A 15,644-nucleotide genomic window follows, 5' to 3' on the forward strand; every position below is an offset into this window, starting at 1 on the left:
GCTGCAGGTTTCACTCTCCATCTCGTCACATACTGATCAGTGGTCTGGACACATGGGGAACCCCAGATCCTGTTTACGGCATCTTGTGTTATGTTATGTTACTGCATTTTGGTCAAAGCTTGTTTCACATGACTCATAATACAAAACAATGTAAATTCTATCCACAAGATCCCTTTTTTTTTTTTTTAATTTTGGAGTTTTCAATATTGAAACCACAACCACGTCATACGCAAACTGAAGTCACCATGAAAACTGTGTACCTGCTTAGTAAAAATGAAGGTTACCTTGTCATCTGTCATCTTCTGTTCTCTGTCCATCCTTGCCTGCTGCAGAGCATCATCGATTGATAACTGTCCACTCTTCACCTTGTTCAGGATGTCTAGTTGCATCTCATTGCTCAACTGAAAACATAAGAATGGAAAAAGATGAAGACTTTATTTTTGTCTGTTTGATTTTCTTTCCTTTTTCACCCACATTTCAAAGGTCATCTCGATCTCATAACAAGCATTCTGTGTGTGATTTATTTCTTCAAATTTAAAAAAAATAAGAGAAATATTTTAAATATTAAATATTTAAATATTTATTTAATATCGCTGCAAAGCACACTTCATATCGTTAGACCACAAGAGCGTTTCATGTTTTTCCTTTAAATATTTCTACCATAAGCACTATCCACAGGTGTTTTCCTTTAGATTTGCATAAAGATGTCACTGATTTCTCTGCATCACAGTATGAGCAATGCCAACATCTGTCTGCCTAACTGCACTGATAAGCCATTGTGTTGTCACATTATCAGAAACCTTTTAAAAGGTCTATTCCAGGAACGTACTGTCACACTTATGAGTAATGTCTGCTCCTATCTTTGGGAAATTCAAGAGGGAAGTCAAGTAAAATTGAGGAAGTAAAATGCTAAAGAGACACTGGTGTGCTAAAACATAGCTTTGTCTGCTCTTGCTGTGGGCCTGCACATGTGACGTTAGTGAAAGCAAGGCAGCTATTCTGTAGAAGCTCTATTACAGTAAAGCTGTTGTTATTTAATGACTCATCTGCAGAAAGAGTTTGGCACTTCCTTAATTCATAAGCTAAAATCTTACCTGTGGCATGTCCCCAGTGTACTTCTCCATCCTGGATGGGTTGTCTTTTCTCTTTGATCCTAAAGTTGGCATCCTAGCTGTTTAGATTATCTATAAAATGCTACACAGTTTCTCACTTAAGCAAGAAGTTTCTCCTTTACTGCAAATATAAATTCACAGTATTGTGTCTTGTTTTGTTTGTCATGCAGTCTAAACAGAGGTCTACTTGACGACTGGGAAAAAAAAAAAAAGTGCTATGATTTGTATGTTTCCTTCTACCACCGCCCACTTTCAACGCGGATTAAATTTGTTCCTGCTTAGGCTGTTTAGCCACACCTACAGCAGCCAGCACAAGACTTTATCTCCAGACAGCATACATTTCAAGGCAGGTTACATGTCTTAACTGGCAGGACATGGTTTTACCTCTTCTTTTTTTCTATCCAGTGGAGAGTGCTAGGGAACCCATGATTTTACTAAAGTGTTCATATGAAATGCAATAAAAGTACTAAAAATGTATCTCCTTTTTTCAAAAAAAGAATTACTTTGTTTGAATTATTATAGCATAGGTTTGAAAATATGTATTCATTAATTTAAAAGTTAAAATATTATAAGATATAAAGGATTTAAAACTTTACAGTTCCAAATCACTCAGTCCAAAGACTGTAAACATCTGGTTGTGATTCATAGTGTGAGGTGTTTTCCCTGCATAGGTTTGTACACATGTCTTTATGTTGAGTATGTGGCAGTTTATGTGAGAAACACTCAATGATTGAAGTGCAGGGACGTGCACTAGGACAGTCGTTTCGGTTAGTTCTCTGCTGATTATTGTGTTTTTTGCACTGCGTACATTATACTGTGGTTTTAAAAGCTAACTTTGAGGACTGTTTATTTGCTGTGTACATCAATTTTATGTCATTTTGTTCCATTTTTTTTGTAGTTCCTTTTCATAGAGATTGCATTTGCGAAGTTCCTTTTTTTATTGTTTTAATCTTCATAAATCTTTATTGCTATGCTTTTTGTTGTTGTTGTTTTTTTCATCCATTGTCATCCAGTTTCCTCATTTTATCCAGTTCAGGGTCAGAGGGAGGGGACTGGAGTCGGTCTCAGCTGTCACAGGGTGAAAGGCAGGGTGCAACCTGAAGAGGTCACCAATCTGTCACAGGATTAACATACAGAGGTAGACAGCTATCTCACATTCATACCCAGAGACAATTAGCCTAACTTCATGCATTGACTATGAGAGGTGATCACCATCACAATGTCTTTTTTTCTGACCATGTGAAATTATTTAATAAAGTTATTGTATTATATGTATTGTGTATTAATTACTGTTTGAGAACTAGTGTACAATAGAGTTATTTTACTGCATATTTAGTTTTTTAATTGATAGCTAAAAGTATAATCACACTGAAAATAACTGTAAGTAATGAAGTTCATCTCATCGACTTTATTGTATATTTTATTCTATTTTATTCTACTGTATATAGTATTTTATTTTATTCTATTCTGTACAGTTGTGTACTGTATTTATTCTTATTTTATTTTATTCTAATTTTTGCTTCATAACTTTTGCACTGTCCACTTCCTGCTGTGACAAAACAAATTTCCCACATGTGGGACTAATAAAGGTTATCTTATCTTATCTTATCTTATCTTATCTTATCTGCAACAAAGTTTTATGAAAAATCCATGATAATCAGTTTAGGAGAGGAAAGAAAACTTCAAAATTGATAAATGGCAAAAGATAAGACGATATCTGGCCCTTCATCACTTCACCAGTGAAATAGGCTATTTAGAATACAGGACATGATTAGGTTGCATAAGTACAAGGAAGTTTTCATGGGCACACAAATCCCGGTGCATTTAAATAGGAAAAAAAGGGGGGAAAGCCTACATGTTATAGTATCTTAAAGTGTAATTCATGAAAAGTACTTTTTTGCTATGGATCGATATTCTGTGGTTAGTAAATCAGGAAACTGTAAAACGAGTTAGCTAAATGGGGTAAGAAAAAAAAAAGTACCTTTCAAAAAATTCCAGATTTAGTTTTGTTAATGTTAACTGTGTGCGCTGTTCATATTCCTCCGAAATTAACAGGACAGTGATGACATTTTTAAAATGGGAACAAGGCAGGACACTGAAAAGGAATCTGTACTGGAATTTCCAAAAACCGCAGTGCTGTGAGACGTGGTGACGTCGCAATGATTTTTGCCTGCTTACGGTACCTGTACCGTAATTGCAAGAATATAGCGCAACAGAATGTGACTCCTGCTGCTGTTTCAATCCATTTGGCGAAGAAGAAGCTCGCGTTGGTCATAGATATTTTAAAAACCTTACATATACATATTTTACATCTATATATAACAGAGAAAAGCAGCTTTTTAAGATAAACAAAGTTCAACAAAGTTAAACTGGGGAAAGCCCGCTCACGAAACTCTTACAGGGAAATCCCTGGTGGTGGTGTGGTGGGTTTAAAACACTATCACAGAGTAGGTGTGGTCAAAAACGAACAAAACAACTAAAGTCATTGTACTTTCCACTTTTGTTAGATAAATATAAAGTGCTTAAAGTCCATTAATAATCATTGTCATTTCCTTAAAATAACAATCTCATCATTTCAAAATACTGCATGACTACTATGAGTAAAATAGTACCATACATGTGGCTTATATGTATATATAACATAACAGATGTATATATATAGACATATACTTATATTCAGAATGTGATGGTTGTCTGTTTTTGTATTCACCTGCTAAGGAGTGGAAAGTGTCTTGGAAGTCACCTAAAATCTGAGGCGCTCATCTGAAAGTACTGCTATTACGTTGTGTTAAACAGCTGTAAGGACATTGTACATGCCAACATCAACACAGGAAGTCATATATGAGACATCAATACTCTTTTAAAATATTGCATTTTTGAAAGATTTATAGAATATGCATGGAGGGTGGAGGGGTGCTGATTTTTTTTTCAGTTGAACAATAATAACTGATTGTTTTTAAAAGCATAATATAAAAACATTTACATGTTTTTTTCCACTTTGTGCTACCTAAAATAAATCTTTAATAAAGACTGGTGGAGTGGTGCTCCTATAACAACCTGGACCTCAACATCTCAAAAACAAAAAAAGATGGTAATTCACTTCAAAAAATCAAGGTGTGTCTGCTATCTGGAAACATGGGAGGTAAATTGAGAGATTTAAGTGCGTCATGTTTCTCGCATCACACCTCAGATTTCACGTCATCTAAAAACATCTCCCATTAGGTAAAAAAGGCCCAGCAGAAACTCTTTTTCCTGGGAAATCTCAAACAGGACCACCTCCCTGCAACAACTGATAATTAGTAGCCACCATCACAGTGGTTGTACAGCAGAAGCCTGGAATGATCTGCAGAGGGTAGTAAAAGCAGGTGAGTGTGTCATCTAACACTTCTGATCGACCAAACCTTGGCACCGCACTGAGAGCCAGGGCAGGGATGCAACCCACCCTAGACGCTGGAAGATTCGAGAGTATAAAATGCAGACCAAAACAGACTAAAAGCAATAACTTTAACCCAAAATTTGTCACCTCTGTCCACCCCCTCACCCTGCAAATGACTCAGTGATTGCAATATGACTGAGCTTGACTGGCGCATTATTTGTCTATTAGCCAGCTGCTGCATTATAGAACAGTACTTTCTGCTTCATCAGTCTCAAGAATAAGAAACAGTTCTTCTAACGGTTGGGTTGTAAAATAGAAATCAAAAACTGGAAATAAAGTTGCAGCCACTTTGTTGTAATTTAAAAGGGAAATTTGTTACAGTCTATATAGGATATATAGACAGGCAAAGGTAAAGACCCTACAGAAAACCCCCCAACAATCACATAATCCCTTTTAAGAGGAAGAACATCATTTTAACAGGGAAAATAAATCCCCCCAAAACAAAACTGAATCTGGCTCAAGCAGGGGCTGCCATCTGCCCCAACGGGTGAAGGGAAAGACAAGAGAACAAATGCAGAGTGGGGGAGAGAGAAGACTAAATTCAATGCAGTATTGGTATATTAATACATAACTGGAGAAGAAATGCTCACAAGAAGTTACATGGCAATCTGAGTCTATTGCAGCATCACCAAAAATCTAAATATCATAAAATGCACTGCAGTGAACATATTTTATAGACTAGAAGTAGCAAGCTTTTAATAAAGATGGCTACAGCCCTCTACATGCAAAGATGGGTGCCTTAGTTCGTCCTCAGACATACTTAATACTACAACTGGAGTAAAGCAGCAGAGTAGCTCTTCCTACTCCATCAGAAAAAGACCCACTCTTTATTTGTGCAAATAATGTGCCAGTCAGGCGTGCTTCCTGTTGTGTGAAACAACGCGTTGTTGCAGAGGAATTCTATTTAAAGAGGATTTAGCACTACTTCTGGGTATTTTAGAAAATAGCTAAAGAAGAGTACAAGCTTCACGTGTTTTTACAGGAAACGGTCAAGGAAAAGCCCCGTGCGAAGCCCCTCCCACACAGTATAAACAGACGACATAGCAGAATAAGTTCGCATTCACAGTTCTGCGTATGTGTGCACTTACAGAGCTGTGTGCTGTTGTACTCGACGCTATTCAAAATGGATTTTAAGTTTATAGCGCTGCTTATACTGATCGGGTCTTTCATGGTGAGTAAACCGATTAATGCTGTGGTTTCATTTTTACAGGGATCGGTTTTGACCTGCGACAACAAAAAGAAGCACGATTTCAGATGATTTCTTCTTAACGTGTTATTATACGCTATAATGTGTGCTAAATACTTATCGTATCCAGCTGTTGCGTTACTGTGTTATATTATTGTCAAAATCCTGCTTTTTTCCTGTAAAGTCAAAACCTAATGCTAGAATTACGTTTCATGTGGTGCTTTCACTTTCGATTTCCTGGCAGTGGACAAAGACGTGACCTTGTGTGAATCACGATTTGCAAATATTTGTTAGTAACGTTACGAACAGCGGTGCACCTGGCTGCTGGATTGCGTTCACGGTTAGTTTAGCAGTTAACAGTTGGCTGAATCTTTGGGACTTTCCACCACGCCCCTCGCAGTCTAGGCCTGAGGAAGTGAATCTAACATTATCAACATAGAGAAACTCAAACGATACTCGAGATCACACAATGGCCTCTTACTTAAATGTCATGCTTTTATTTTGCAGGGAATGACTGTTGCTCAGGCCAGCTGTGACCCAGAAACACAGTATGAAGAGGAGGGTCAGTGCTGTCTTATGTGTAAGCCAGGTACGAAAACACTTTTCCTATAAAAATAAATAAATAAATAAAACATCTGCTGGCTTGTTATTTATAATATATTGTCACCAAATTGAACTTGACAGATAGATAAACAACAAATACACGATTAAGAGCCATATCGAAGGCATAACTTTACTAACAGCATCCAATCTTTCTTTTTTCAAGTAATAAACATTTAAAGTAGCATGTATAAGAATAAACCTAGCAGCAGGAAGCATGTGGTAGATAACCGTCTTTTTCAAACAGCATGATCACTGTTACTAAAGCTTTGCTTTTGCTTTCATTTTGGCTGCTTTTACACAAGCATTTCAGCCTGTGTGTGAAAAGGCTAACATGCACATCACTCAGACATATTATAGCCAAAAGTGCATTTCCAACAAGCTAGTTGTTGCCTTTAGTCGTGCCTCACTCATTGTCTATACTAGCAGCACCCTCACCTAAAACAAACTGAATATTTGCACCAAGTGAGAATTCATCTTTCCTGTTTTGTGATATGTGTCTATATAAAAAGAAGGTGGAACTGAAACAGACGATCGCTTACACTGGAGGCAGACATTTTGACAAAAGGCCCTTTCATTCATTTTTTGAGGAGAATTACTCTAGGTTGAGCTTTCAAAATGACAGTAATTACTCTTCTTTAATTTATTATCAGTGTGAGTGGAATGTCTTCTAGCTTTATGGACTTTTGGTGGAACACAAAAGACAATCTAAGATGACAGCAGAGACACTGAGAAGTTGTCCTCCTGGTATTTTAACATCTCAGAATAGAGTAGCATATAGAAAAAACAACCTAGTAATTGCTACTGGGAAAAGGGGCCCTCGTAATCCCACAGAAAATGTGAACCATGTAAACAAACCAAATATAACTTGTTGATTAAAATGTTTTAGGGTTTGTTAGAACCAGATAAGCCAACCATCACCTAGTTGACTTGGCTTAGTCATATTTCCCTAAAAGGTCCATTGATTACCTAGACTCAGAAATACCAATTTAATAATTACTCAGGATAAATAAAATGCTGCAAATAATTTACTTGATTCTAACTATGCATATCTTGTTTTGCAGGGACTAGCATGTCTACAAAAGATTGTAAGAATCCTCAATGTCAACCTTGTCCTGATAATCACTACCAGGATAAATACACAACGGAAAACAAGTGTCTGCAGCAGCCTTACTGTGATAGAAGTAAGAAATTGTGACAAATTACCTCAAACTGTTCCGATACAGTGTGTCTGTGTATACCGGGACAGAGAGAGACTTTTCTTTGATGTTGCTCACCTTACAACGTAAACCTTTTTTGTCATTTAGATAAAAACTTTGAGAATCCATTCCCGAAAAGCAAGACACAAAAATCCATCTGCGAGTGTAAAGTGGGATTCCACTGCTCCAGTAAAGACTGTATTACCTGTGTGGTACACACAGTCTGTCAACCAGGATATGGAGCCAAAGTCATAGGTACCCACATCCTTGTGACTGAACATTTGTTTAATTAGCTTTAAGTTGTGTTTTTTTATGCGATTGAGTCTCTTTTTTTGAAAATGATTTCTGATTTTCAGGCAACGAATCACAGGACACAGAGTGTGAAAAATGTCCAGAAGGGACATTTAACAATAATACGTCGTGGGATGCTCAGTGCCGCAAATGGACAGAGTAAGTACACATTTACATTAACATGTGAACTTAGAGATGATCTTTATAAAAAAACCTGAAAAAGGGCCTTTGTTCACCTTTTAAATTTAGTTATGTGTTTCAAGAATGTTTTTTCTTCTTTCTATGAATATGCCAACAAATAGTCCTGCAGAATATCCGCCATAGGTCAAGGTCAAGTTTATTTATATAGCACATTTCCAAACAGTCCATGCTGCACAAAGTGCTTAACAATGTAAAATACCACTAAAACAAATAAAATGCAAATCAATAATGATGCAGTAAAATATAGAAAAAACTAGTAAGTAGATGAGATAAGTCAATAAAAACAACTTAGGCTGTTAAAACCAAAATGTTTAGGTCAAAGTGTGTTAAAAGCCAGACCATGAAAAATGTGTCTTTAGTAACGATTTAAAATGTTCGAGTGTTTGTGCAGGTCTAATATTAAGAGGCAGACTATTCCACAGAGAAGGCTCTCTCGCCACAAGACTTGAGTTTAGTCCGTGGAATAGTTACGGTTAGTTTCGACCTGGACCTCACGGTTCTTTCTGGAGCATAAATAGGAGCTTGGACAGGAAAGAAGGGGCTCGGCCGTTAAGTGACTTAAACACAAAAAGTAAGAGTTTAAATTGGCTCCTGTATCAAACGGAACCAGGCTAAAACTGGGGTTATATGCTTCTTCTGCATAGTTACTGCACTAACATACAATTTAAACACCTTAATTTTTTATCATGAATTTAAAAAGCTGATGTGACCTGTTTGGCCACAAAATCTGCAATTTTGTACAGGAATTTCTTCTCAAAAACAGGGATTAGGTGTTGTTTCAGTCCTTCTGAAGAGACGTGCCATAGATTATATTTTTCCTGACAATGATAGAAAATGCTGCTTGTAATTGACACCCGGAGACCAGTGCTTATTCACTATTGATGTAGGAAGATGCCACTCTTGTAGAGCTTGTTTGTCTAAATATGTTAACATGAAAAAATAAAGCGAATCTGAGGCATTGTATTGACTTGCTTCTTAAGTTTGTGTAACTTTAGCAGTGATTTATTAACAGTGTGAGTCTGATTGAAAACGAGGTTCTGTAAATGAAGAAAAGGGTGTTTCTAGCTGAGGGGATTTTTTACTGTGTTTCATGACACAACCGTTTGGTTAAACCAAAATACGACCTCTGGCGAACTTACCTTTCATTAGGCCCAAATACAGTAACTTACACAAGCTTTAATCTTTGTGTAGGGGCAACAAATCAAATGAAAATAGTGGAATTCAAAGTGTAAATACAAACCAATGACAAATTATTGAAAAACAAATGGAACACTGAGGCAGGAATTCTGCTCTAATACTGTGAAATTCATTGCAGATGTGAGACGGGATACCACGTTGAAGAAAAGGGAACGCATACCACCGACAACACATGTGGTAAGTTGTAAGTAGGAAGATGAATTGCAAAGGTTTCTCACCTTTCTCGCTACTGCCGTGTGCAGCTGTGTGGTTGGATATGATGCATTGTTCAAAACGAAACTACGTCAACTGTGAGAAGGTTTGTCTCACAAATCTAAGTTGGTCTGTGGTTTTCAGTGTGGCTTTATCAGCTTTCACTTACAGTGTATCGATATGTAGACTCCACAGTCTCCTGATTTACTGCTTATTTTAGAATTACAACTGACTTAATGATTTATTTTCAGTTTTCCACAACGCTTCTGAATTTATGCTTCCTCTGTTTAATGTGACTACGTGTTTGACATGAAAGTCTCTGCTGTTTTATATTCTGTCTACACAAATTCTAGACAATATCAGAAAACTCATTGTATGGTTAACTGTGTTTTTATTTCTTTTTCTCTACTAGGACTCCCACGACGGGGTCACATAATCGTGATCTCTATTATATTTGTAATGGCTGTGATCACTGTTGTAATCTTGGTTTTGTTATATCGAGGTAAGCTGTGCTCTAAAGTTTAAAACAAGTTTAATGAGTCTAAATAATGATAATCTTCCCATGTACTTATATTCTGTGTTTCTTCTTTTTTATGAATCGGTAAAGCAGGATGCATAAAACAAAGGACAAAGGTAAATATGACTTTTTAAAATGTATTTATTTGTTCTTACATAGATGTTTTTTAATGACAGTAAAAAGATACCCACTCGTATATGTATTTGAAATGACAAAAATTTAAAATTAATTATTGTGTCTGTTGACCAGCACTCCAGTGTACATCTATAAACAAAAGATGACATCTTAGAGTCTGAATGATTAGCTTAGCTTAGCATAAAGCCTAGAAACAGCTAATGAATCCAGTCATAAGAGGGGCACCTACAAGGATCTGTTAAAAAAAAAAATTCGTACATTAAAAAAATTAAACTGCAAAAATTTGTTTTGCATTTTTTTTAGGCTTTTCATAAAGCAAGACTACTTGTCGCTAATCTTTAATGCTAATCAGGAAAATAACAGCAATCGCCATAGCTTATTTTGTGTACACACTTGAAAGTGTGTATTTGAGCTTTCAGCAAGAAATCAAATGAGACAATTGCAGAAAAATGAAAGCCTGTTCTTTTAAACGACTGCTGGGCTTTGTTCTCAAGCTTAATCAGCGTGGGTCATTTTGTGCAGTCCCTTTTAATAAGCCTGCAGTGGATTTATATACACATCCTGCTGACTGGGTGTCATTTCTGACATTTCTGATGTACCTTAAATCCTGTTTCACACCTTTAGACACTGTTTCAGAGAAATGCACTGCATAATTCAACACAGAAACTATAGCGTAAACTTGTACATGCTTTTCAGTAAGAGGAAACAAATCTGTAAAGCACCAGAACTGTTGACTTGATCAAATTGATTTTATCATTATTATAATGTGTGTTATTTCTTTAACTCTGACAGCGCTATTTTAAACCACTGCATCCAGAAGAAAAACCAACATGTACAGAAACCACCCTGAATATGCCACTGACACCAGAGGAAAATGAGGACGACCCAAGCCATGAGCTCTCCTCAGAAGGATTCACAGAGAAAGGGAACCAGGTGATGCAAGAGAGAGGCAAAGAAGAAATCGTGTCTCGTCAGGAGTCTCAGCTGGAGTCTCAGTTTGAGTCTCAAGAAGACAGTCAGTCAATGGATCCATTTTACAAGCCTGTGCAAGCCTGTACAAGTGCTGTGGAAAGTTAAAAAAAATAAGTACCTGATCTGAATAAGCATCAGTGAATTCGTCTCCTTACTAATTCATTTTGAATGTTTACATGAAGTTACAATCATTTCATTTGCACTAAATTGTAAAAACCTAAACACACACACACTATATATACGTGGTGTAGACGTTATCATCCGGCAAACAAAACGTTGCTGGTTTGTTTCAAGCTAGGAAGGACATCATGGACCAAATGAAGCGCCCAGTGCGACCCCTAGTGGCAAGTGAACAGCCGAAAGTAGCTAGCTATAAGCCTTAAATCTTAACAATAGAATGTAAAGTAAGATGTATTATAAGGTGTAAAGAGAATGTGGCGTAGTGTGTGATTTATCTGCATTAGTTTTGAAGTTATATGTTGTTTATTTTTGTTTTGTTTTTGTTTGCGTGTGTGTGCGTGTGTGCGTGTGTGTGTGTGTGTGTGTGTGTGGGGGGGGGGGGGGTGGGGGGTTCAAGACAGTATTGACAGGTATCCTGCTCCTATGGACATGTCATATGGACCACTAGCTACCGCTACTGTTACCTTGTACATCATTAGCACTGTTTTCTTTGTTTGTTTGTTTTTTAATTTGAAAACATATGCAACATGTGGAAATAACAATCAGTGGGGTTGTTTATGTAAGCACAATCCCACTCCCATCAAGATCAAAACAACAGTGAAGACCAACCCACAGTGGACACCACCATGCTGAGCATGCTTAGACCCTACAGTTAGCTTGTATTTGATGTTGTGATCTGATTTGTTCTGTACAGATGCTTTGTTAGTATTTGCATGTACTAAAATTGTGCCGTTTAGCATGAAAATGGCATATTGTTCACCGTTTCTGCATTAAAATTTGTGACATTTAATAAGATGAGTTTGCTCATTGTTTCCTGCTCTTGGTTACCATAGCTTCCCACAATTCCCATAATGCTTTTGTGGGATCAGGAAGTATAATGTTCAGCGGGCTATACCATGCCATTTTGACAACTGGGTAGTATTAAGTGTAGCCAAATTAGTTATTAGTTGTTACTGAACCATGGGCTTGCATGGTCTATGTACCCATGGTGACGATGCTGATAAAATTATTAAAACGTGATATCTTCAACCGAGTTTCGGAGATGAAAGGAGCGTCTTGTCTACGTTTCCTACATTGGTTTATGGACGTGGTGGCTGACGTTCTCCTTTGAAAGTGTAAGCCACAGTTAATTTAAAAATATTTGTACTGTGTCTGTATATTTGCACTTAGTCCGAACCTAAATTGCGTTTTGGCGCAATCCATCGCTGACAGTTTAAAGAGCCTTAATTGCCTCTTACCTGTGTCCGAGTACATCTGTCCTTTTCACTTCTGCTCTCTTCTCAGTGATGTCTTTATGTTAAAAACCCTGTAGGTTAGTGGAGTAAATTGTGCTGTAATTGCTCTTGATTTCCACAGAGAGGCGCCAGATGATTACTCTAGATTGAAAATTCAGTTTTTAAGTTCGAACGGTAACTTTTTAGTGCGACACTAGAACTATAAGAAAAAAAGTTTGTAAATATCCAAAGCAGACATGCGTTTATCGGTATCAAATATTTTTAAGTTTCATGACATGATATCAATTGTATTTCTTGTCGCTGGTGTGAGAAATCGGGGAGTCAGGTTGGAGCTAATCTGGCCTGTGTGTGTTACTGTTTGTAGGGATTTGCATAGAGAGTTGAGGCCAGAAGACAAGGCATTTCGGACCAGTTCCTCCCAGGAGCTTTTTTCATTATGTGTGGATTAATGGAGGTAGGTCCCTTTGAATGTACATGGAAACTGGAGTGATTGATACTAAGAACCTCTAGAAGACCCTAAGGCCCGCTGCTGTTAAGTCTTAGGAAATGGAAGTGTCGTATTTGGCAAGGAAATCGGGGTTTTTTTTGTTGTTGTTGTTTAAATCAAGTTTAATTGAATTAACTTGCAACATTCTATCAAAAAACCTATAGAGAAAGACACAATAGACGTATTTTTGATGTGTAAATTTTCCCTGAATCTCTTTGAATTCTTAGTCTAATGTTATAGTCTCTAAGTGATAGACTTCTGTGGTCCTGTTATCAGACTGTTAATGTGGGCTATCATCAGTGTGATCGGAAAAGGTCAAAGCTGTATGCAAAGTATATCAAGAAGTAGGGATACAGACCAGTAAAACTGCAGAATTTCGCCATAAGTCGAAGTTTATTTAAGCAAAAAAATATTTCTTCATGATTAGACAAAGGAAACATAATTTACAGTTTGTTGGTGGAAAAATACATCTACATTTATTTACAGTAACACAAACATGTTCATTCTTTGGTTTCACGACACATTTTCGTTTCAATGCAAACTTCAGGAAATCCCTGAGGTCTGAAAGTTTAAAGTGCAAAAGCTGTGGGAAAGTGTCCTTTTCACTCGTGCCCAAACACCGGCTTAGACGAGTTCACGAGTCGTATAGCACGAGGGAACGAGCAGTCCGTTTCTTGAAGCCCAGTCTTCCCACAGTTTTCCGGCAGGGTGGTAAAAACTGTCGACAGGTTTCTTCACAGTCTCTGAGGTGGCGGTCTCTGCCAAAGACCAGATTTTGGGTTTTGGACTGGCGATGTTTTCTTTACTTTCCAAAACTGATGGCGTGCGGTCAGAGTCACGCTTTTCGGTTTTCTTGACAAGTCCAAGCTCTTTGTCTTCCTGACGCGGTATCTCCAAACGCGCATCCACAGGTGCCGAGCTATCCAACGCGCTCTCGATCTGCTCGTCTGCATCTGTGCGCTCTGTTTGAGGCTCTGCCTCGTCATGATCATCCAAATGACACTTCTGCTCGTCTTCATCGCTCTCCCCTTCTTGTTCCTCATCCTCCTCATCAGATTTCCCCTTTGACGCCCAGCTGACCCTGTTTTCCTTCTTGAGGCGCCTCCTTGCGTTGGCGAACCAGGTGGAGACCTGCGTGAGGCTCATTTTGGTGATAATGGCCAGCATGATTTTTTCCCCCTTTGTGGGATACGGATTCTTCAGGTGTTCGTTCAGCCAGGCCTTGAGTGCACCGGTGCTCTCTCGAGTGGCCACCTTGGCCACCCTACTGGGATCATCGGCTGCTCCCGGACGGTATGGAGGGTAGAAAGCCCCGCCGCGAGCCAAGAGAGCGTGATGGTAGGGAGAGGCGGCTTTCAAGTCAAACCCGCTGCTCTGAAAAGTAGAATGAAAGAAACGTAAGAACTAAAGAAGAGATTCGAGACTCAGTGTCACAAGCAACACACCCAGAATTTGTTTGACTTTACGCATCACAAAGATACAATTTAAAACAAATCCGTTTCAGTTACTCGAGATCAGAGTGAGAGTGTTAATCTCTAAATTATCAACTCACCATGTGTGCAATGTGCCTGTGGTGTGGATAGGGTATAAAGTTATATCCCTGTAGTCCTGAGTATGGTATGGGAATCCCAGCTGCCATCGCAGCCAGATGTTGAGCCTGCTGCTGCTGCTGTACACCCGGTGGACACCCCAGCACCGGGATCTGATATCCAGTCGGCATAGTGATGTTCCTCTCCAAGAAGAAGTTGCCAAATCCAGTTTGCGATGCGGGCATCTTTTCTGCGTCCAAGCTGTTGAGGTCTGAGTTTGATGCAACCTCCCGGGTCTGTTTATATAGGCTACACCCAGCTGCCAGCGGAGGAGGGCGAGAGGAAGGGGGGAGACGGGGGGTATCCCACTGACAGCCCATTGACTGACAGCTACGTTCAAAAGACCTACAGCTTTCACTGGCAACAAATCCCATCAAAGAAGCCCTCCGCTGTTCCTTTTAGCGTTTTCGAGGAGAGGCTAAATATGTGCTGCTGATCGCAACGCTGTGATTTCTGGAGAGAACCTAAGTTTCAATTCAAATGCGACCCTTTGGAGAGGTGACTAAAGACGCTCGTCACTACATGACAAGCAAAGATCTTTTATTTATACTTCATTTTACATCAAAGCGTCCAGTTAAGTTTGTTTTTGTTCATACGTCGACGTGACTCGTCATTTTTATTTGTATTTTACAGCCTCCAAAAAAGGCAAAACTAAAAATAACAATAAAACTAAAAAATAAATAAAATAAAATATTAGTTGTTTAAGTTGTAATGCTTTCCTAATCATTCCGTAGTTTGCATTATTTTATGTTTTTCTTCTATGTGATTTATTTTTATGGCAAGTTTAACACTTATCATGTCTGGCACTAATCAACGGAGAGGTTTTTTTTTTTGTTACCTGAATTCAGTTAACAGTTAACAGCATCCTGCCAGTCTCCTATTGCCGCTTCTGACACTTCACCGCCTTCGGATCTGTCGTTTTGTGAATTTAATTAACCATCTCACCAGCAATAAATTACGCTAATAAGCCAAAAGGAGACGTTTACGCACGAGTAAAAGTGTCACTACGAGAGACTTCTTGAAGGTCTTTCACTAAATAATTAAAAATGAATGAAGAAAATGAACATAAAATGTAGTTGTCCGTTAACCTCTCAAGCCCCGGAGCAACGTCTTTT

At 38.2% G+C, this 15,644-nt stretch overlaps 3 protein-coding genes across 4 annotated transcripts in view; 1 reads left to right on the forward strand and 2 right to left on the reverse strand.

The window, feature by feature from the left end:
• The window catches only part of LOC100703679 (formin-like protein 13), a 55,264-nt gene extending 53,931 nt beyond the window's left edge, over positions 1-1,333 (reverse strand). The window contains exons 1-2 of the mRNA XM_003439052.5: positions 1,095-1,333; positions 285-401 (exon numbers count right to left, since the gene is read on the reverse strand). Of these exons, the coding sequence (XP_003439100.3) occupies positions 285-401; positions 1,095-1,166 (189 nt within the window). The 5' untranslated portion in view covers positions 1,167-1,333. The remainder of the gene's footprint in view (positions 1-284; positions 402-1,094) is intronic.
• Positions 1,334-5,439: 4,106 nt separating this feature from the next.
• Positions 5,440-12,008, forward strand: cd40 (CD40 molecule, TNF receptor superfamily member 5). 2 transcript variants are annotated; one of them, XM_005448391.3, is made up of 9 exons: positions 5,440-5,719; positions 6,242-6,323; positions 7,399-7,518; positions 7,642-7,788; positions 7,890-7,983; positions 9,341-9,399; positions 9,827-9,916; positions 10,022-10,047; positions 10,859-12,008. In XM_005448391.3, the coding sequence occupies exons 1-9, from the start codon at positions 5,672-5,674 to the stop codon at positions 11,141-11,143; spliced, it is 951 nt and encodes a 316-aa protein (XP_005448448.1). In that variant the 5' UTR covers positions 5,440-5,671; the 3' UTR covers positions 11,144-12,008. The 2 variants fall into 2 exon arrangements, with proteins under 2 accessions (XP_005448448.1, XP_005448449.1); XM_005448392.3 differs by having other exon boundaries at positions 10,025-10,047.
• Positions 12,009-13,314: 1,306 nt separating this feature from the next.
• On the reverse strand, positions 13,315-15,068 carry irx7 (iroquois homeobox 7). The gene is made up of 2 exons (XM_003438997.5): positions 14,493-15,068; positions 13,315-14,314 (listed from the first exon to the last, which is right to left on the reverse strand). Exons 1-2 carry the CDS (start codon positions 14,901-14,903, stop codon positions 13,565-13,567), a joined length of 1,161 nt encoding a protein of 386 aa, XP_003439045.2. The 5' UTR covers positions 14,904-15,068; the 3' UTR covers positions 13,315-13,564.
• Between the last annotated feature and the right edge of the window lie 576 nt (positions 15,069-15,644).

This window comes from Oreochromis niloticus, linkage group LG20 (genome assembly GCF_001858045.2).
Source record: "Oreochromis niloticus isolate F11D_XX linkage group LG20, O_niloticus_UMD_NMBU, whole genome shotgun sequence".
Classification (NCBI taxonomy): Eukaryota; Metazoa; Chordata; class Actinopteri; order Cichliformes; family Cichlidae; genus Oreochromis; species Oreochromis niloticus.